The sequence below is a fragment of the Anopheles marshallii genome, chromosome 3, assembly GCF_943734725.1.
Source record: "Anopheles marshallii chromosome 3, idAnoMarsDA_429_01, whole genome shotgun sequence".
NCBI classification, from domain to species: Eukaryota; Metazoa; Arthropoda; class Insecta; order Diptera; family Culicidae; genus Anopheles; species Anopheles marshallii.
The window spans coordinates 42324760-42347491 of record NC_071327.1 but is presented as its reverse complement, the minus strand read 5'-3'; the positions used below and the strand labels follow the sequence as shown (position 1 = coordinate 42347491).

At 41.4% G+C, this 22732-nt stretch overlaps 1 protein-coding gene across 1 annotated transcript in view; it reads right to left on the bottom strand.

Annotated features, from left to right (window-relative positions):
* The window catches only part of LOC128712623 (WD repeat and FYVE domain-containing protein 3), a 325442-nt gene that overhangs the window by 157288 nt on the left and 145422 nt on the right, over window positions 1-22732 (bottom strand). The window contains exon 15 of the mRNA XM_053807511.1: window positions 11722-12748. Within this exon, the coding sequence (XP_053663486.1) occupies window positions 11722-12748 (1027 nt within the window). The remainder of the gene's footprint in view (window positions 1-11721; window positions 12749-22732) is intronic.

Below are 22732 nucleotides of genomic sequence, written 5' to 3'. Positions count from 1 at the left end.
CGGTGATCTTATCATTAAACATAGAAACGGCGGCATCAATGTTGGCAGCATCCTCGATGAAACTCCAGTCGACATCCGACAAAGTTACCACGAGTCTCTGATGAATCAACTTCCGAAAGTTAAAACCTCGTGAGCCACGGACTGGACTTGGCAAATTAGTGGCTGGGGTCGAGGATGATGGGATTGCAACAGACATCTCCACGGCGGGATGGTGTTTATCGATGTTCACGATGGGGCAAATAGCGGGGCGAACACGCGAACAATTCGCAGCGGCAGCAGGATTACCAAATATGAGATCGAGCTGACGCTCGCGGTGATTTTTCACCCCTGATAGTTGGAGCAATCCGTTGAACGACATACCGTCGATGAGAGAACTTCCGAGCGATTCGATGTTGGATGTGAAGTGGTGATGTGGGTTTGGAGCGGCGTGCCAAGTGATAGCTGGCTTATTAAAATCTCCGAACAGCAACAGGAGATCGTTTGGCGACATACGTTCAGAAATATCGCTTACACTCTCATGTAGATTGTCAAATACATCCACGGACGAGCTTCGATCAGGAGCAATATAAACAACACCGAGAAACAAAGCGCAGCGATGAAGTTTGACACGCACCCACAAGAGTTCAAGCGACGAGAGATCGTGGCTTAAAGAGGTGCTATTGAGAGAGGCAGCACAAGCAATGAGCACACCTCCGCCACGAGAATGAGTGCTGTTATCGGAGTTACGATCGCATCGGTAAACATTGTATTGCGTATCGGCCAATAATGCGGAGGGTATGGAATCGTCCAGCCAGGTTTCGGTGAATACAAAAATATCAAGCTCGGACTCGGATAGTGCAAGCCTGATATTGTTAAGCTTAGTGCGTAGTCCTCGTACGTTTTGGTAGTATACGTGAAGTTCCGGGTGTGTAGTGAGAGCATGCGTCGGCGTATAAGAATCACGGGAAACATCTGTAGTTAGGTCGGTTGTGGTTCGAGTGATAAGGCTTGTTGTTGTGATGTGGATTCGGTTGGCTGCGGAACTGTGCGACTGGAATGGATGTTGCTGGGGAGCTTGATGGTCGCTGGTGGATCCAAGGGCCTTGGGCGCCAAAAATTCTGTGTTGCGAGGGTAGTTCGGTGATCGGTGAATTCCCGGAAAACTATACCGTTGTGCCATGTGGATGGAGAAAGTGCCTTTTCTTTTATATCAAGCGACATTCCAACTTTGAAGGAAACAAAGGTGAGAGTGCTTGGGTCCTTGTCACGTGGCAGCAGTTTTATGATCGTGACGTCATCAGTACCTAGCTGTGTAGCCACCATCTCCTTTATCTCGGCATCAGATACCGAGGGTGCTATTCTGGTGAGATAAAGCCAGAATTTGGGCCCGTTGGAAACGTTCAACGGAACGGTCAACACGGTACGAGACGATGATGAAATGGGTGCAGTGCCAACGTGGAGAGGAGGTGCAGAAACGGCTCCCGGTGGAGTGAAATCGACAAGCCTACGTTTAGGCGCATTACGATTTGGAGCGTTTTGGGACGCTCGATCCAGTTCACCAGGACGGGAGCTTAAAGGCGTTGCAGCGGCAGTAGCGGATGTAAGTGGGGCTAGTGGCATCAAGGTGTGCGTGTTGGATTTGATTCGATTAACCGCTGACAATACATCAACACGTACAGCATCCAAGACAGCAGACAGACGTTCATCAAATTCACGTAGCAGTTCATCTTTCAAAACATCAAGGGCGATGTTCAGGTCACTGAATAAAGCTCTGCCGTGAAGTCGGGATGCATTACAGGGTGCGCAAATCCAGAGTGTTTGAGCATCTGTACGTGTAAATTCCGACAGAGTAGCATCAGGGACTCCAGTACAACCAAGATGGTAGGTAGTATTGCAGAAGCCCACACATTTATATGCTTCTTCGATCTTTACAGGCAAAGAGCACGAAGGGCAGGACGTGGCCATGGTAAGCACTTCCAAGCACAGACGCAGAAGCGTACAAACACTAACACCAAATAAGAGAACAGCAGAACGTAAACAATGGAGCTCGATGACGCTACCTCGGAGGTTGGTGAATAGCAGTACAGAGATGCACGATAAAGTTCGGTATTTATCACAAAGTGAGGAAGAAACACTAGCGATACTACAGCGATCGATTTTCTCACAATTAGGAACCGTGAACGTGTTGAAAAAAGTGAATTTATCAGGAGCTTAATGCGAAGCGGATACAATCACCAGCTGTCAAACGTTGATTTTTTTATTTTTTATTTTTAACATTTGTGAATCTTCCGCAGTTCGTGCATTCATTGGAGGATTATCAGACCCAAATACAAAGTTTTTCCTGAAAGCCAGAAATCCATCATCACTAAGCAAGGATATATCTGATGCTCTAGAATGTGCTCCGACAACAAGATCTACATCGAACAATGACAACGATATCATGTGGTATCAATATAACAATAGAGGTAATACTCGAGGTTACAGACCGTTTAATAGGATTAGAAATAATTTCCAAAACCGCAGTAACGATTATCCCAGAAGAAATTTTTTTAACCGGAATCAGATCGAACCACGAAGAAACCACGTTCCTCATCGTGGGCAATATGTGAACTCAAATAGAATCCCACGTCATAATCACAACAATCGAAACGCTGCACTTGTGGTCTCCACTAGTGCGCAGCCAACAAACTCTCAAGAAACAGAAGAAGAAATTTCATTGGCGAATCTTTTTCGTTAATTTCAATATAAAAAAGAGTATTAGGGCCAAATTTAATCTATACAAAAAACCTATAGAACTAGTGATAGACAGTGGAGCATCTTGTTGCATCTTGAATATTAACTGCCTCCCATCAAAATTTTCCATTAATACATCAGAAATTAGGAACATCAATGGGGTAAATGGGAATTCAAATACATTAGGATTCATAAATACGTATATTTCACACAATTCAAATAATTTTGCTATAACTTTTCATATAATAGACACATTACCGAGTGATATTTCGGGTTTAATCGGAACAGATTTTTTATCTCAATTTGGAGCGAAACTAGATTTTTACGAAATGAATCCGGAACGAGACAACGACGCTGTGTATATTCCAGCTCGAACTGAAATTATCAGTTATGTGCACACAAGCGAAAAGGAAACTTGAGTGGTACTGAATGATTCGCTTGCATCAAATGTATCTCTAATTCAATCTCTAATTCAATTGCTAATCCGTCTGCAGGAGTAATCCCAGTTCGAAATGCAAATTTTAAAAATAAACCCGTTACAATCAGCTCACTAAAACCTTTAATAAAGCCTGCAAAAAATTACAACATTCTTGAAATAAAAACAACTAAAAAATCGAATTAAAAATCATGAATTAAAAAGCTATTAAAGGAACTGAAACTTTGCCATCTATCGCCTAACGACAAGCAGGTTATCGAACAAATTTGTCTGAAATATAATGACATATTCTGTCTAGAAAATGAGAAAATTGAAGTCACTGGAATATATGAGGCATCGTTGAAACCAAAACAAGGTACACTTCCTATCTTTGCAAAACAGTATAAATTACTACATTCCCAAAGAGACGAGGTGGATAATCAAATACGCAAATTGCTCAAGGATGGAATTATAGAAGAGGCAACATCCGAATGGAGCAGCTCGATATTACTAGTACCAAAAAAGACGATAGATTATGTAAAGAAATGGCTATTAGTCATAGATTATCGGAAGGTGAATTCCGTCCTACAAGACGACAGATTTCCCTTGCCGAATATTGAAGAGGTTATAAATTCCTTAGCGGGCGCTAGATATTTTTCACATCTAGACCTCTCACAAGGATATTACTAATGTCCCTTAAAGGTAAAAGATAGACCAATTACTGCATTCACAACCACGAAAGGTCAATACCAAATGACACGACTACCCATGGGACTAAAAACTAGTCCATCGACTTTTTCTAGACTAATGACCGTAGCAATGTCAGGTCTTAATCTGGAGAAATGTCTTGTATACATCGACGATATTGTTATCTTTGGAAGAACCATTGAAGACCACAACAAAAATCTAATGGATGTGTTCGAAAGACTTCGAAAGGTAGATTTACAACTCAACCCAACAAAATGTAATTTCTTGCAGAAAGAGCTTGTTTACTTGGGTCATTACATATCAGGCGAAGGTATCAAACCGGATCCACAAAAAGTAGAAACTATACAAAATTGGCAGCCACCTACAAACCCCGAGGAAACTAAAAGATTTGTAGCTTTCGCTAACTACTATCGAAAGCATATTCCCAATTTTGCAGCAATATGTATGCCATTAAATTTATCAACCCGGAAAAACACACCCTTTAAATGGGATAAAATTTGCCAAAATGCATTCGAAACCCCTAAGAACAAGTTATAAATCCCCCTTTACTGGATTATCCCGATTTTAGGATGTCCAACACTTTTAGCTTACATACCGATGCATCTGCGACGGCCAGTGGACCGTATTGAGCAACAAAAATGGCAAGCCAATAGCTTATGCTAGCCGAATTTTAAACATGGCAGTGCTTAACTATGGCACTATTGAAAAGGAATTGTTAGCAATTGTGCGGGCCGTTAAACATTTTCTCCCTTATCTATATGGCCAAACGTTTGACATACACACCGACCACCGACCTTTAGTCTATTTGTTCTCTATGCGAGATCCTTCGAGTAGATTGACAAAATTTCGGTTGACATTAGAAGAATACGATTTCACAGAATATTATAAAAAGGGAAGCGAAAATGTGATAGCGGACGCGTTATCACGTTTAAACTCCTCCGAACTGAAAAATCTTACTGTGAATGTATTGGTCACCACGAGAAATCAAGCTAAACACAAAGAGATTAGGACAACATAGTAGATACAGAAGGAACTGATCAGCCTGATGTATCTAATACTCGATATATCGAATTGAACCTAAGTCCCGACACAAACGACATTAATTTCACTAATGAAAAAATCACGATTCCATTCATCATTAGCCCGACTCACTTACGAGGATTCCTGGCAGAGATGAAAGAATATCTAAAACAATTCAAACAAAAGATTTTCTTAGTAACGAAAAATAGTAACGGTAGCGCTACCAACCTATTAGAGCAAATAAAAAATTGCAAAATAAAAGGGTTACCAAAAATATTCATTATCAATAAATCAGTTAAAATTCTAAAAGAGAATGAAGAGGAAAGGAAATTGATGATCATTAACGACCATCACATATTACCTACCGCAGGACACGCGGGAGTGAACAGAACTCTAAGAACCATTAAACAAAGGTACTCATTGAAGGGAATAGACAGAGACGTAAGAAACATGATTCGAAAATATGAACAATGCCAATTTAATAAGCAACGAAATCAATCTAAAATTCCACTAAAATTAACGGATACGGCTAGTGAACCCATGGAAAAAATATTTATCGATTTACCCAAACAAAACATTTAGGCCAGACGCCATACAAAATCTCAAAGTGCTCGCTCTAACCGCTCTTTCCGTCTTGCTTGCACTCACACGGAATGGTAAAACGCTTCGAAGCTTGAGCCGATGAGATTCATTTTCCCCTCGATTGCAAAATTCTCTGCTGTAACCCTCGCACACTTGTACAGGTAGCGCACATCGGTTTTTGTATGTATAGGTGGGTTTAATCAGAGTGTCCTGCTCGCAGATGTCTGTCTTCTCCGTCACACATAGGCGAATCCTCCAGCTGAACGTTTTGTGACTATGAATTAGTGTGTGACCCCATGTGATAATGCAATTGCTCCACACGATTTGCCTTGTTTTTAACAAAACTTTTTGATCGTGTGCGTATTAGCATTTTGCCGTCCGCACGTTTTGCGCAGATCTTCTTTTGTTGCGCAGTACAAAATGCTGACACTTCTCGAGTAGCCGACGATTCTTTAGCATTCCACAGCAAATTAGTTACACAGTTACCCAATTTCAAATGCGTGGAACGTTTCTATCTTTTCCAACACCAATTGAAGACGAAAGCAAAACAAAACTCTCGTGTTGACGAATGTTTCCCTAACATCAAACGAAATCGGAATCGAGTATGCTGAATCACTCAGTAGCAGCGCTTGGAGGCTTTGGAAAAATATTTCCTTCCGACTGTTTATGGATGAAATTTTACGGAAGACCTCAACTCTCCTTACAGCGCTCAGAAACGATGAGCATTACTATTATTATTATATTATTATTACGCAGAGAGACAGTCAATCGCCAGTATATAAATGTTAACCAAAGACTAACGCTAATGCTCCAATCAGTGCAATATGAACGCATTCAACAGCACCTGCCGTAATAAAAAAATAGGCTTCGAACTAGGTCTTTTTCATTTGCATTTTGAACACAATAAGTATGGTACTGTTCGTTTGATGCAAGTGGATATCGAATGACCAAAATGCATTCAAACCAATATTCCATATCGACGCATCGATCGACCCGCTGATCATTCAACAAAACCCGACGCGTTTACTTACCCTCAGACTGGGACTCCGGGGCCGCATCGATTCGCCGTCGAGGTAAATTGGTATCAAATGGTATAATACAAAAGTTCTGTTCTCGTTCTTTCTACAGCTGATCCGTACAATCATACGAATGCAAAAATATCGGTCACACTCCTCTTTACTCTGCACGCACTTCCACTTCCGTGCGCAAAGTCGTCCATCCATTCACTCAAGCAGAATAGAGTAGTAATGCACACGATCTCCTACGAGACAAAACAGTACGGAAGAGGTGTCAGATAACACAGAGAAAGGTAGAGCAGTGTAGAACATACAAAGATAAGGTAGAGTAAAATAAGACAGGCATAGAAGAAAGTGTGTGGACAGTGTCTGTGGGATACCTTTTTGTGCTCTCTCCCAAGGAAAGGGGAAATGTTTATTTTATCTCGAAACGATTCCAAATTCTCTTGGACCGTTATATATATATTTGCTCTCTTAACATCGTTCATGACAAGCGTTACTGTCAAGCGTTAAGGTCCAAAGCTGAGGACTTAGGACCCACTTTAGAACAAACTTTGCGCTGTCCAAAGGTGGTCCCGGGCAAGGTCCAAATTTAGCGTTTTGGTTCGCTTGGGTTAGTTGGACCATTATTAAATGCAGAGGGACACCAATACATTCTAACCACTCAATGCGACATGACTAAATTCATTACGGCTACACCTGTTAAAGATAAAAAAGCTTGTACGGTAGCTAAGACATTTGCCGACAATTTTATTCTTTAATACGGGATACCTAAATCCATTGGTACTGATAGAGGAACAGAATTCTTATCCGGAGTGTTCTCAGAACTATGCAAATTTTTTCAAATTAAAAAAGTTACACTCAACAGCGCACCACGAGACAATTGGTTCTCTCGAAAATTCTCACAAAATGATAGGGAATTTCTTACGTATTTACTGCAACAAAGATCCTTTAACATGGCCACACATGATCAAATATTATGAATTCGCTTACAATAGCACGGTACATAGTGCAACAGAATACTCACCATTTTTTTACTTTACGGAAGACTTCCCAATCTCCCAACACATACTAATGAAAATACCACCAGATTGAATTACGATTTAGATAACTATGTAAATACTCTTCGTGCAGGAATGAATATTGCGCACCGAGAAGTGAAGGAGAGATTGATGAAAAAGAAAATTGCAAACAAACGAATATATGATACACATTGTAAACACGTAGATTATAAATAGGAGATATGATTTTACTAAAAATGGAAACAGCCGGAAAATTAGAAAGGAAAAATTAAGGTCCGTACTTTATAAAACGAATTGAAACTGAAAACGTTGAAATTGAAAAAAGTAACAAGCTAGAATTAGTACACAAAAATAGAATTAAGCTTTATACAACGTAAGAAAAAAAAAACACATTTTATATATTTTTTTTCTTTTTCGCGGATGGGGCGTGTAAGGGTATCACGGCCTACACATTGATTCCCAACTGTAAACGTGCCCATTCGAAACCGATCTAATTAGACCGCTAGAAGGGAACTAATAAAACGGACACGGGAAGGAGAGGCTCTCTTCCTTCCTGGACGTCGAACAGTACAGACCTTTTCTCAGAAATCTTTCTTCAGAATTCTCAACTTAACAGATGGTCAAAGCCTGATGCCATGAATGCACCTAAGTTGCACCAACACCACTGAGATTACCCATCCAGTCCCTGGGAGCATGTGCATATCGATTATGCTGGACCCGTTTCTGGCGCCATGTTGCTGATCATCGTCGACGCATATAGCAAGTAGGTTGAAGTGAAAGTAACTCGCTCAACTACAACTGAAGCAACGATAAAGATTCTTGATTAGCTATTCGCGTCATACGAAGCACCTCTCACCGCAGTGACAGACAATGGAACGCAATTCACTGCAGAACGCTTCAGCGCATTTCTCCAACGTATCGGTGTCCAGTTTCACAAACGTTTCGCACCACACTGCAAGCTAATCTGAACAAATTCCTTTTCCAATACCGCAAAGTTCCGCACAGTGAAACCGACGAACCTCCAGCGAAGCTCTTTCTTGGACGAACCATCCGTTCACGTCTCAATTTGGTACGTCTACAACATATACAGAAAAGAACAGTAGAGAAGCAACGAGTCGGTTTCCATCCATGTCATACATTCGAGCCAAGCAACTCGTCTATTGCCTCTCGGTCAATCCAAGAATGAATAAATGGATCTGAGGCTCAGTGGTAACTCGTTTAGGCGATCTGCACTGCTCTATCGATTGCGATGGTATCCTCATGAAATGTTACGTAGACCAGATACGACCAACACGATACGACAACAGGACGGTTAACCAACGTAATGTACAGGAACCGTCTCAAACGCCTGAGGTACATCATCACAGACGTTATTACGGGACAGCTGATTCTCCACCGACACCTCTGGTCTCCGAGTTCCCTCGTACAAAGTCAGTATCAGCAGGTTCATCCAAGTCATCCGATTTACCGTATGACACACCGACAGGAAGTTCGATCCGTGCCAGTGACACTCCGATCGCCGTTCGTCGTTCAACAAGACGATGCAACCCGCCTTCACGATACTCGCCGTAGTATAAGTATAAGAAGGGAGGAGTGTTACGTATCAACCTTGGGAAAGTGACAATATCTCATTGTCTCTTTGACAGGATGATCCTACCCGTTGTCATCGTCATCGTCTGGAGAGCGACGCGATTCTTCCCCGTTTTCAATTTTCTTTTTATACGTTCTCGTTTATATTTTTCCCCGTGTTAATGTTAATAAAGTAATAGAACTTCAAGAAAACACAAAACACAACATAGTGAAATAGACTTGATCTTAGGCGACGAAGTATTCTTCAATTTGCTATTGGATGCAAAATTAAAATGGTATCGAATTTGCCTCTACTGGTGAATACTCACCACTCACCGTCTGAGGGACGTTCAACCCTGCGGAAATTGAATCTTCGTTGATATGTGCATCAATGTGCTATGCAGAAACAATGTGTTTAGTGTAGAAGAGTTGGAATGTGAAGAACACTTCAAAAAGACTACAACGAGAAACGCGAGTGGCAGATTTGTGTTTCGGTTACCATGCAAAGAAACCCCACAGTTGGGAGATTCGCATAGAATTGCGTTGCGCAGATTCAACTCATTAAAGAATAAATTCAAACGATAGCCCGATACTAAGCGTGCATATGTAGAATCCATGAACGAATATGTGGAATTAGGGAACATGACTTAGTTAAGCGAAACAGAGGAAAACGATGAGCAAGGATATTATTTGCCTCATCAATCAGTGTTTAAGATGGACAGCACAACTGTAATAATGTGTGCTTGTCTAACAGCACAGGCGTCAGGGTTCACATGCCAGGAAAATAGACAGACACTTGTGACGCTGGAAGCGTACGGTTGTACGCAGGAGCAAATAAATTAACGAAATGTTACATGGTCAGAAGTGGATCGAGAACAGGCGTGAAACACACGTAAAATCATAAAAATACGTAACAAGAATAGAAGTCATATTATTTTTTTCTAAACTTCTTAAACATTCGACCGTCCTGACCGCTCTTCCGCCACGAAAGAATTACAAATTTTTATTTTCAATATCTATAAACTCTTGGTTTAATTCCTCTTGATTAATTGTGACATATATCCATAATTTAATATTTGATGCACTCGTAGATGCTACATTGGGTCCCTTTCCATTACCTATCTTTTTCATCTTATACCTTTCATTCCTATTTGCTATTCCTATTCAGAGCACATTACTCAATAGTACGTTATTCAAAAAATGCGTGGTCAGTTACCACTAGCTGACAGCGACGACGAAAGATTCTTCATCGTTCGAAACTGGTATTCGCCGTAAAGGCCTACTAATAATGGCGCTGATCATAATCTAAGTTAGAAAGCTTAAGCTTTTGGCAGTATCTGGCAAATTATTCAGATACCGGGCTGTATCATTCTGTACATATTCGTAAAGAACACAGCATTTTGACATAAAGAATGACATAAGGGATCATTTATGTGAAACTACAATTTGAGAAAACTCGATTAAAGTTTAGAAATTTAATTTTAATTTCCATTCATTTGAAATAATATACATGTCTGATTATTAAAATAATCCCTTTTTCAGATGTTTTCGTTAAAAAAAATTGTTTACATTTTTCGCACACGGGAAACATGGCCTAACCTGGCTCAGACCAGCTAGCAAAATTCTTTTTTTTACATTTGTCGAACTTGGGTTAGTTGCTTTCAATGGGAAACCAATCTAATCCTTCTGTCCTAGGCTTAACTTGGCTTGTCATTTGTATGGCGAGCTGTAACCGTGCATCTACACCTAGCGGTCTTCCAAGGTACGCTGGCTACAAGTACAATTCAAATTGACAGCTCTGATGCTTCTCCCAAGGTTCATAATAATTATTATTTCTCTAGGTTATTAAATATTAATAAAAATAGTTTGTTTTTTTTTTTGCAACATTATTTTATTTCTCTTGAAAGTTTTCACATTACAATACATTACCGCACAATATTCAAAAAAGGTCTAGCGACGCTTTTCAAACGGAACTGGAACATACGACCGGAGCCTCCAGAATGATCAGAATGATGCCCACCGGAATGATCATCGCAGCAGAATCATCTTTTTCCAGGATCCGTGTTGAATTTTCCTTGGTCTCGATATTCGTCAATAATGTCGATATAGCCTTCCTGCGGTTGGTGCTGGTTCCTGCAGCAGAGCTCTCTTCTGTATCACCTGGAAATGTAGTTATGATACATGTTTAATAGAAATTATGACTTTCTCAACAGTTCCAGCTAATATATGTGATAAGTACTTACTTGTTGGTGCATATTCGTTGTACAATCTATGTTCAGTTGATCTCCATTCCTTGATAAACTTTTCACAATCTGCAACTACTTGGCACAACCGTAGAGGCACCACTGACGCCAAACAACACTAGGTACAAAACCACACAAAGCAAAGATGACGAGCTAGGTGACACACACGCTCGCGGACACGCACATATCTACACAAGGGTAGCATAGGCTGCATCGGTTTGACAGCTCGCCTATTCGTACAATCTGGCCGACAGGGTTATGATTCCGGCCAATAACAGACAGGTTGTTTTAATAAAAAAAAATGAAATCCGATATTATTTTAAAAAAATACATGAAAAGATTTACTTAAAGTTAATTAACTTTAAATAATAGTACTTCAAACAATTAACACCCAAACCACACAAATTTTGATTCATTTAACAACAAACACTTACCTCGTTTAAATGGAAATTCCTGAGTAGCAACAGACAGCGATTTATCACTAGGTAAAATTAAAATGCTAAACACGATCGTCGCCTCTTCATTAGACTCATCAACTGATCGCACAATATGAAACAGTCTGAGTGGGTTGCCATCGGCTAAGTGTGCGCACGGGTATCGTTCAACACAAAACCATGTACTAAATGTTAATCCGTTGTTCGATGGGAATGTTCTATTTCCCGATCCAATGCCGCCGCCAGCGCTAAATTCCATTTGTGGGCCATTGTTGTTTGTATTTCTATAAGTACTGTTTTGGAAACCGGAAAATGATCCAATATTACTAGTAATCCCAATCCCGTTACCAGTTAGTCCCGCCGTAACCGAACTATGCAGGTGTTGTGTCATAGATGGATATTCTGCGTTTAAAGGCCTTGGTGCAATATTCGGTAAAAATATACATGCGAAGCCTTCTGTTGACATATCCATCTCAATGAATGGCGGCATTGTAAATGAACATTGATGTCTAAAATCACGCGGCGTCGTGATTGAAACCAATGTCTTTAACCGGGTTAACGGCACAGGCGGTATGAAATCATCAGAAATGCAACTATCATTTTCGTTCGAAAACTTAAGACCTAAACGAAGGAATGTCCGCAGTTCGTTTGGCATAAGCGCTTGTACGGCTAACCGTTCAAAAATGTACTGTAATGACACGTGTAGTGGGTGCTGTTCATCGATCAAAGCCTCTTTACAAAATCGAACAATGCACTGGTTTAATCCACTGTCGCTCATAATTTGCTGATTGCGCTCACTACGTACACAAGACTTTATAACATCTGATATAAAATACTGCAAGGCTATTGCTCTTTCGGTAAAGGCTTTCCAGGTTATCGTTTGATTATTGTCATGTGAAGCATATTGTTCTTCAATTGCCGGAAGCAATTTCACCATGCACAAAATTACAGATGGGTGCACTATCAAGTGATCATTTACGTTGGATGATTGTACGGTAGAATTCAGTATTCCATCATGGCTTGATCCCTGAAAAGAAATAAAGAAGATAAAGAACATTTATAAATAGCTTTAACATATAATATTAAAAAGTAACAAGCATTGTTCTTGTTAATAAAAAACGGCTTTTAATAGGTGTTGTAAAAAACATGTTTACACCGACCGTCGCTGTCATTGCGGCTCCTTATGTCGATTGATCGACCAGGACAAGGCTATTGAAGGAGACAAGGTGGTGGAATGTAGAGTATTCTGACAAGTAAAAAGACGAAAAACTAGAAGGTGCGTTTGACAGGGGAGGGTGCGTTTGACAACCTGCAAAATCCCTCAGAAAAGGTACACCGACCATTTGAATTGCAACGGTGTTTCTCTGTCCGATTAAAATTAAACATTTTTATGTTTTTCTCATTGTACATTCACACAAAATTTTGCGCTTGAATTGGAAGTAATGATAATAACTAATGAAGTATAATAGAGAATGTCCGTTGGGAACGGTTTATCTTGTTAACGCTATTGGTGAATGCAAAGTTGCTACCAAGCAAAACTGTATCATTTACATCCAGAATAAATTGAGTAATGAAAAGGCATAAGTGAAACAGTTTTTGTTGTCAAATCTTCCGCGCTTGCTGTTCCGCAGAGTTGTTCGTTTTGTACAATGCTGCGTTTCCGCGGCAGCGCCTTTCGCGGAGCGCCTGTTTGACAGTTAGGCGCGGAGATTTGAAAGCGGTCCGTGTGGAGGTGACCTTAGGTATATGAACCTTGACAGTCGTCGGGTTTGCGATCGGCATGAGTGAGAATCGTGGTGAGTTTAGTAAATTTGGAGAGAGAGAGCGACCTTATATAATCGGCGAAGACGAACTCGAACGTCATTCACATGTAAAATACGAGAAAGAATAAAGGGACTAATTTTTTGGTTCGCGTGAGCGTTCCTAATTAAATCTTTTTTGATTCCTTTTTTTTACAATAGGATTATTCAACCTGGCACTTTTGTCAAGCAATTATGTCGTCTATCTACCAAACAGTGCTCTGGCAGGGCGATTGACAAATAGATCCCATGTGCTAGCGTACAGCTACCCGTAGACGTGACATATTTATCTGCCGAGATGTTTGACGTCTACAAATTTCTTTTGTTTTTTCTGCAATGGCGACCGGCAATGACCTTGGATAAATAGCTCACGTTTGGGAGGGCTTCTGTGGTAGCGCAGATGTTGCTGTCAATCGCTGCAGTTGTACATGTCAAATGAGGGTTTGTTGTGTTTATGATTGTGATCAATATTCTTCAAGTTGTGGCCTGTGTTTGTTGTGCCGTTCTGTTTTCGTGAAAAATTTTTAACTAAAATGGCATTCAATGCAACTGTTCATACTGCAGCGGCAGAAGCTGCAAGATTAGTGCAATTATTAATAGAAGAGGAGGAGGAGGAAGAGGAGCAGAATGCAGAACGGCGCTGCTGGATGACGGACCTTTTTCTGGAAAGGGATCTTGTGTGGGGCCGGTTGTTCCAGGCTATTGATGGAGAAGGACCGAACAACCGTTATAACGATTTCTTCCGACTGAATCGCGAGGAGTTTTACCATGTTTTATCATTGGTCGAGCCGAAAATTGTCAAAGAGGATACAACAAGTTTTTTAATGATTTGGCAACACTGAACGGACCGCAACAAGTGTGGACGCAAAATCTCTTGCATAGCATAACAAGTTTCTATTTATTGCTAAAATATATCTTTCCCACACCCAGACCATGAAAAAAAAGTTTAATTCAGTTCTTATTTGAATCGCCAATGTTTAAAACTTGCTTCCACTGCAAAACAACTCGAATGTGGCAAATTCGAGCATATGTTATGGTACGGATTCAACATTTCGCTATTCTGTTTTTGTTGCGCATAACAAGTATAACATAACAAAATGTTGTTATGTATATCTGTTATGGTCTACAGTCTGGACGCTCCTTTGCTTGCGGATGCGCAAAGCAATATGCTCTAATACAAAGATGCGCAAAGCAAAATCCTCTAAGCAACGGCTCGCTATCGCGCTTCGGTTTTTGGCTACAGTCGATTCACATGAATCCCTGGCATTCATATTCAGAGTAAGTTATAAGTTATAAGTTATAATAAAAATTTAAATCATTATCAGTTTCGGAATTATAACGACGGAAATTCAAATCCGCGAATTACCTTCTCATTGAACATGCATCAAGTCCTTAACACTACAGGTATAACTTTTGCGATTGCCGATCTGACACCAACATCCCAGCAGATATCCCCATTTGGGTTACGAGCCGCCGACGAGAGAACAATGGAAGACGATAGACGTCAAACATCTCGGCAGAAAAAAATGTCACGTCTACGGCTGGCTTAATAACGCCAGATGATGCGTCGTCAATTGATTCTCGATCTTCGCTGCTTTCATAGACAATTGTCTCATAGTAGTCGATATCTTCTTAGGCCGGAATCATACTCTAAAGGCCCATTTAAGGCCTATTTAGAGATCGAGTGAAAGTGAATGTGAAATTTTGTTTTTTTTTGAGGATATCTCACGAATGTCTTGCGCCAATATTATGTATCGCATACCAAAAGATGGAAAATTTTATTCCCCAACTGTTAGCAATATATAATAATATAGACTCACAAAAAATTTCATTTAATACATTTCCTCATCATTCCCCGCTGACCATTAAATTTCACCGTGAACTATTCTTGAAATTTTCCGTGGAGCGAAAAACTGTCAAATTGGCGAAGCGGTTCAACATTACCGTTTCGCTCGGGAGAAAAATTTGAATTGTACCGTTTCACTTTCAGAATAGTCAGGGAATTCTGAAATTGATTGCACCGTGAAAAATCTCAATGATTGAAATACAAAAACTGTTTTTTTCTATAATTCGATGGGATTTAAACAATTAAACCTGTTCGCGATCGATCCCTACGTTGTGTTTTAGTGTTTCTTTCAAAACCAGTGAAATGTATAAACGATTGTTCCGGGTTGGCCGTTCGGCGTACGTGTCGCTCTATTTGGTGGTTGGTTGTACAACGGTGGTAATTCACGCATCTGAAATGGCCGTAGCACTAACGCAGCCAAAATTAAGGTAACGCTGCCCCAGTGAAAATATTCATACATTAAACAGGTGTGCGGACAGTCAACAAAAAAACGTCACAACAAAACAAACAGTGTGTGACGTGCAAAGCGTAAACATACTCCTCGCCTTGATGTAACATCAACACACATACTAATCTCTGCACAAACTGTCAAAAAAGGCGTGGTGACGAAAATACAAAAACTCGCTGCGCAGAAAAAACGTTCGATTCGAACGCTCGCGAACTACTAGTCTATCGATATGTGCTCTAGCTATCTAATCTTCTTGATTCATCATCGAGGAGCCAATCAAAAAATGCGACGCACTAACTGTGCGGCTAAATCGTTAGGATCGTCAGAGAATGGTAGCAGTGGACGAGAGTTCATGGCTGCCTCTATTTGATGTAGCACTGTGTCAAGCCTTCGAATGATAGTCGAGTGTTACCCAGGTGTCGAAACAAATGACGCTTAGCAGTTTTTACCGCAGCTTCAAAAAGGCCGCCAAAATGGGGAGCTCTCGGTGGAATCATATGCCAAGCTATGCCTTGTTCCGCGCACGATTCTGCTATGGTACACTGGGCATCCTCATTCGTCAATCTAGTAAAAAGCTCCGCAAAAATCCCTCGGTTGAGAGATCTCCCACCAGTTCGAGGTGCACCGCCTTGGTAGCAAAGCACACGAAGACACATAGGTATGCTTTCAATGATGCTGCACGGCGATGAGCAGGCTACAGGTACAACGGGCCTACATAATCCACTCCGATGGTAGCAAATGGTCGACTGGGCACAAGCCTTGCTGTAGGCAGCTGACCAGTATGCTGCTCCGCTGCAGTAGGGTGGTAACGTATGCAGCTTATGCAATTCCTCACCACGCTTTTCACCAATACTCTCCCGTTCAATGGCCAAAACCTCTCTCTTATGGCCGACAACAACAAACGTCCTCCCCCATGGAGCAACATCTTATGGTAGCTCTCTGCAATCAACCGCGCTAATGGATGTCCTTTTGGTAGTAATGCAGGGTGCTTCGACTGATAAGGCAGCTGAGATAATTTCAATCGCCCGCCAACCCGGATGATGCCCTTCTCATCCAGAAATGGGGTAAGTCTTCTCAATGGTGACTGCCTTCTTATCTCCTTTTCCTCTTGCAGATCGCGAAATTCCTCCATAAAGGACACACGCTGGGCTAGCCGTATCAAAGCATTCTCAGCCGCTGCTCGTTCACGAATACTAAACACTATACGATGTACCGTATATCTGACCTCCGTACCCGTTTCGCTGCCTGGCAAACATCGTTCTCCTCTTATATGACGTAAACGGGGGAGCTAGGCAATGAATCGCCTGCAATAACACACGATGTTTATCAGATGACTGTAGGTTGACCATCGCAGGAACAGCTCGTTGGGACATATTATAATAGCTGATGTTAAAACCTTCCTCTCCGTTTGAGCCTCATGATGCTCCGATGAATTGGACACAGGCCAGTCATCTTCCAAGTTCTCCAACCATGATGGTCCGTGCCTCCATGCTGTAATTTTGTTGAACTCCAACACCTCCATCCCACGTGACACCAGATCGGCGGGATTTTTTACTCCAGCTATGTGTCTCCATTTCGCATCATGAGTAAAATGCTGGATCTCTGCCACACGGTTAGCTGCAAACGTTTTCCACGTGTTGGGTGGAGCTTTAATCCAAGCTGTGCAGATGGCTGAATCTGTCCAAAACCAAGATGCATCGACGTTCGTGTCAATAGCACTTTTAATGCGGTGATGAAAATTAGATGCAAGAACGCAAGCGCATAACTCTACCCTGACAATCGATGATTGCTTTAATGGTGCTACCTTACTCTTGGAAGCGAGAAGCATAACGCGCACTCGTTCCAGTTCCTCACAACGAACGTATGTGCATGCGCCATAAGCAGCAGATGAAGCACCAGAAAAGGTGTGCAACTCAATCCTCCGTGCATCCGGAGTCAATACGTATCTTTCCATACGATATAGTGAAAGATAAGGGATCTCTAGTTGCAACTGCTTCCACTTGCCAACAATGTCTTCTGGCAAGGAATCATCCCAATCACACAAGGTCATCCATATTTCCTGCATAATCATCATGCGCTCCTCCGATGAAATCGTCGACGTAAAAGTTCCTTCACAATGCCGTACCCGCTCGTGAGTAGGCATCACCCTCATCATCCGCCAATTGAATCAATGCGCGCGTAGCAAGGAACGATGACGGTGTAAGCCCATAAGTAACGGTATTCAACTCATTAACTTGGCCTAGTAGATCGTCTTGCACTACAGGGCCGACACAGAGCGACTCCTTTAAGAAATATCCGCTTGTGGTTTTTGAGGAGCCATCGAAAATGACTCGAATCTTCGTAGTGGTACTGGACTCCTTGAAAACAGGATGATGAGTCAAATAATACGCTTCAGAAGGTTCCAGAGCTTCATCTTGTACCGACCTCATGTGCCCCAACTCGAGATACTCCTTCATGAATGCCAGGTATTCTTCCTTTAACTTCATATTTCTAGCAAATCGTTTCTCTAGCAGCTCAAACCGACGCTTTGCACTTATTTTGGACATACCTAAACGTACTCCAAAATCAGGATGACGCGGCAAACGTACTATGTAACGCCCATGCTTGTCTCTCGTCGAGGTTGACTGAAAAAGCTGCTCACATCTTCGTTCTTCAGGCGAGTATCCATCCTTCATTACTAGCGATTCGATCTTCCAAAATCTTTCGATGCTTTCTTCTAGCGACATCAGACACACAGCGTTGGAAATTGTTGTCTGTGTATTGACAGGGTAATGTAAGGTTGCCGAACCCACTACAATCCAACCAAACGCGCTATCGGCCAGTGAAGAAAATTCCGGGCCTAAGTGCACTCTCGCAGCACTAGGGAAGAATGAGTAATAGTGTTTCGCCCTTATTACTAAATCGATTGGCTGCGATTTATCAAATCCATCCCCCGACCAAAATCCCCCTCCAATCCGCAGCAAGAAAAAGTAAAACCCAGTTAATACACACACAACACTCCCAACATCAGCTTCCAATTAATCCCATACTTTCGTTACCATCTTCCCTTTTATCCTTTTCAACACACAAACAATAAGCAACATTCAAAATCCCATTTTCGCACTTTCTTGGTGTTCGCGATCGATCCCTACGTTGTGTTTTAGTGTTTCTTTCAAAACCGGTGAAATGTTCAAATGATTGTTCCGGGTTGGCCGTTCGGCGTACGTGCTGCTCTATTTCGTGGTTGTTTATACAATGGTGTAATTTTTACGCATCCGAAATGGCCGTAGCCCTAACGCAGCCAAAATTAAGCTAACGCTGCCCCAGTGAAAATAATCTATATACATTAAAACAGCTGCGCGGACAGTCAACAAAACAACGTCACAACAAAAACAAACAGTGTATGACGTGCAAATCGTAAACACTTGGAACATCAGAAGCATGAGAACTAACGTAGAAGAACTTAGATTATTATTAATCCGCCATAACCTCAGTATTATAACTCTACAGGAAACTATCACAATACCTTCTCTCAATAGCACTCCATTTAATAAATACAACTGGTTTTTTAATCCATGTCCATCCAACTCTCACCATAGCGTGTGCATTGGAACTCTCAAAAACATATCTTCTAAAAGAATCAATCTTACAACCACACTATCTGCAATAGCCGTTAAAATTGAATCTCCTCTTCCAGCCACTGTTCTTTGTCTCTATCTACCACATACTCTCACAATTCCGATGATAAATAGCGAACTTACCCAACTAATACACCAATTACCCAATCCTCTCATTATCCTTGGTGACCTAAACGCACAACATTGCTCCTGGGGCTGTTCCATAACGAACAATAGTGGGAACAACATTGGCAAATTTTTTAATCCTTCGACCTTCAAGTCCTTCAACCAAATCAAACATCATTGACCACTGCACCATCTCATTCTCCATTGCACCTCAATTCCAAATCCAAACCAGTAACGATACCCACAATAGTGACTGTTTGGTTTCAATCTTTTAAATTTGAGTTAACGGATTGTTTTTGAACAGTGTAGTTTGACAGATCGTCCGGAACGGATCTGTAACTAGTTTTCGTTAAAACGGTTGATCGGTATTTAGTTTTCGTTAAACCGGTTGATCCGGACCAGGAGGAATCAGTTTCGGTTTTGAGCTCAGGCCAGATAGACACATGAAATTAAGAGAAAACTTTTTGTAAAAACACAACGTAGGGGAAAATAAACTAAAAGAAATTCTGAAACTCAACATTTGGTGCACTGTGACCAGGATTTGGGAAGTTTTTGTTTCTGGCCTCTTGGTTTAGTGAACGCGAAGCGATATGGCAACTCCTCTAGACTCGGAGGAGATGGAGGAAGGATTGTTCGCGGGTTTCTCGGAGGAGAGCCTGACAACGACGGTCATCGATACGTTGCCAGCGTTAAAAGGACCTCAGCATAGCCCGGAGGGGTTACTGAAGCAAAAGTTTCGAAATGACTCGGCGGAAAATTCGAAATCGGGAGCATTTCAAAGTGTTAAGAAAATGTTAGACACGAAGATAGCAGAGCGTGATGTGATAGCGCGGTGTTTGAAGCGTCAGGAGAATTTTTTGGAAAATTACTTGGAAAGTGACGCCAAATTCGTACATGTAAGGCTGCAGCGTGTAAAAACGTGTTGGAATGATTTCCAAGAACTGAGCCGAGTGATACGTTCGCTCGAAGACGGAGTGAGTGAAAGCGAAGATCTTTTAGACGAGTTCGACGAGCGGTGTACGGTGTTAATCGCGGAGTTCGAGGAAATTCTGAAGCGCGCTTTCAATAAACCTCGGTCAGTAACGGACATTGTAAAGGATGACAAAAATGTTAAGGTACCGCGCCTAGGGATACCTGAATTTTCGGGAAAGTTCGAGGAATGGTTGCCATTCCACAGTATGTATGTAACCACAGTGCACGAAAACAAAACTATCTCGGACTCACAAAAGATTATGTATTTGAAGCGTGCACTCAAAGGAGAAGCATTGCGCGTAGTTGATTCTTTTCCAACTTGTGGTTCAGCATAAGACGCAGCATGGAACGCGCTCACAAGCAGATACGCGAATGAGTATTTGTTGAAGAAACGATATGTAAATGATCTTTTAAGCATGCCAAAGATGAAAGTTCGAGGAACGAAGGAAATACACAACGTAATAGTTGCTTTTTAGCGAAACACCAAGTTTTTGGATCAGCTAGGTGAAAACACTAGTGGTTGGGGCATGCTTTTGTCACAATTGTTACTGTCGAAGCTGGACGATGATACACAGATAAAATGGGAACGGTTTGTAGAGAGAGATAGGAATTGTACAGTGAGTGCTTTGCTAGATTTTCTTCGTGCGGAAACACGTGTGTTGGATGCAAGAGAAGCCGATCTGCATAGTTTGAGCAATGTTAAGAAGCCTGAACGCCGCGTTTCAAACTTGGCATTAACAGAGGGTGTTAAATGTGTTCATTTCGCTAAACAACATGGCATAAAAGACTGCAAATCGTTTATCGATCTGAAAGTTGACGATAGGCTCAAAGTGGCTAACGAAAAAAAGTTGTGCTTAAATTGCTTAGGATCCGGACTTTGGGCTGTTAAATGTTTCTCGAAGGATCGGTGTGTAAAGTGTCAAAGGCGTCATAACTCATTGCTGCATCGAAATGAAACAACCGAAATAGAAGTTCCAGAAGAAAAGGCCGAAGCCACCAGTATGCTAGCTGCTTTACTAGTGCGTAAATCGAGTGTACCCGGACAAGTGATCCTGTCAACCGCAATAGTGCGCATAAAGGGTCGAAACGGGAAATGGTTTTGCGCTAGAGCCCTGTTGGATAATGGGTCACAAATTAACATAATGACTAAAGAGCTCTGCCAGCGGTTGAAGCTTTCATTATTACCCGGAAACATGAAAGTAACTGGTATAGGGCAGGTAGACGTACAAAATACCCAGTTGGCGAAATCGTTGGTAGCTTCGAACGGACGAACATTCTTGGAGGAGGTTGATTTTGTTGTACTCGATCACATAACAGAAAATCAACCGTGTAGTAGCATCAATATGGATGTTGACCAGCTGCCAAAAAATATGGTTTTGGCAGATCCAAAGTTTTACAGAAAGGGACCGATCGACTTGTTGCTGGGAGCGGAATATTTTGTGAACATCCTGCAGCCATACTACGCTATTGTTCCTTCTAATGGTGTTCACCCCAGTTTTGTTAAAACTGTTTTTGGATGGGTTGCATCAGGGAAAGCGGGTTTGCTCGAGAAGCGACAAGCAGCATGTCATCTGGTAACGATCGATGATTCATTGGACACCTTGGCCCACTGCATGGAGCGTTTCTGGTCAATCGAGGACGTACAAGAAGGAAATCCATACTCACAGCTGGAAAAGGATTGTGAGGATCATTTTGCGCAATATTTTTGCCGTGACGACCAAGGAAGGTATGTAGTTAAATTACCTTTTAACCACGGTGAAGCGAATCTTTTAGGCCAGGGGTCTCCAAACTTTTCAGTCCGCGGGCCGCATTGGTTGAAACTATGATAGCGTGAGGGCCACTTATACATTACAGGGTTTTACATTAGATAGGATATGGCGAATCCAACTTACTGAATCGCACGAACAGACAAGATCAGACACAAAAACTACAAACTTTAATTAATCGCAAAAACTGGATATGGAATCGCATGCGCAATTTAGTTAATGCCAACTCGGTTAGCATGTTTACGTACAGGCGGATTCAAGTGTTGAAATACAAAATGAAGTTGCAAATTAATCACAAGTATTTAACATCATTAAACCTAAGTTTTAATGGATGATTTGAACAAACTTTGTTTAAAATGTCGTACATTAATTTTGAATATTCTATTTCAACTCTTGAATCCGGCAGATATAGAAACAGCCCGGCCGGATTTGACATTCACTAAATTGTGCCCGCGACT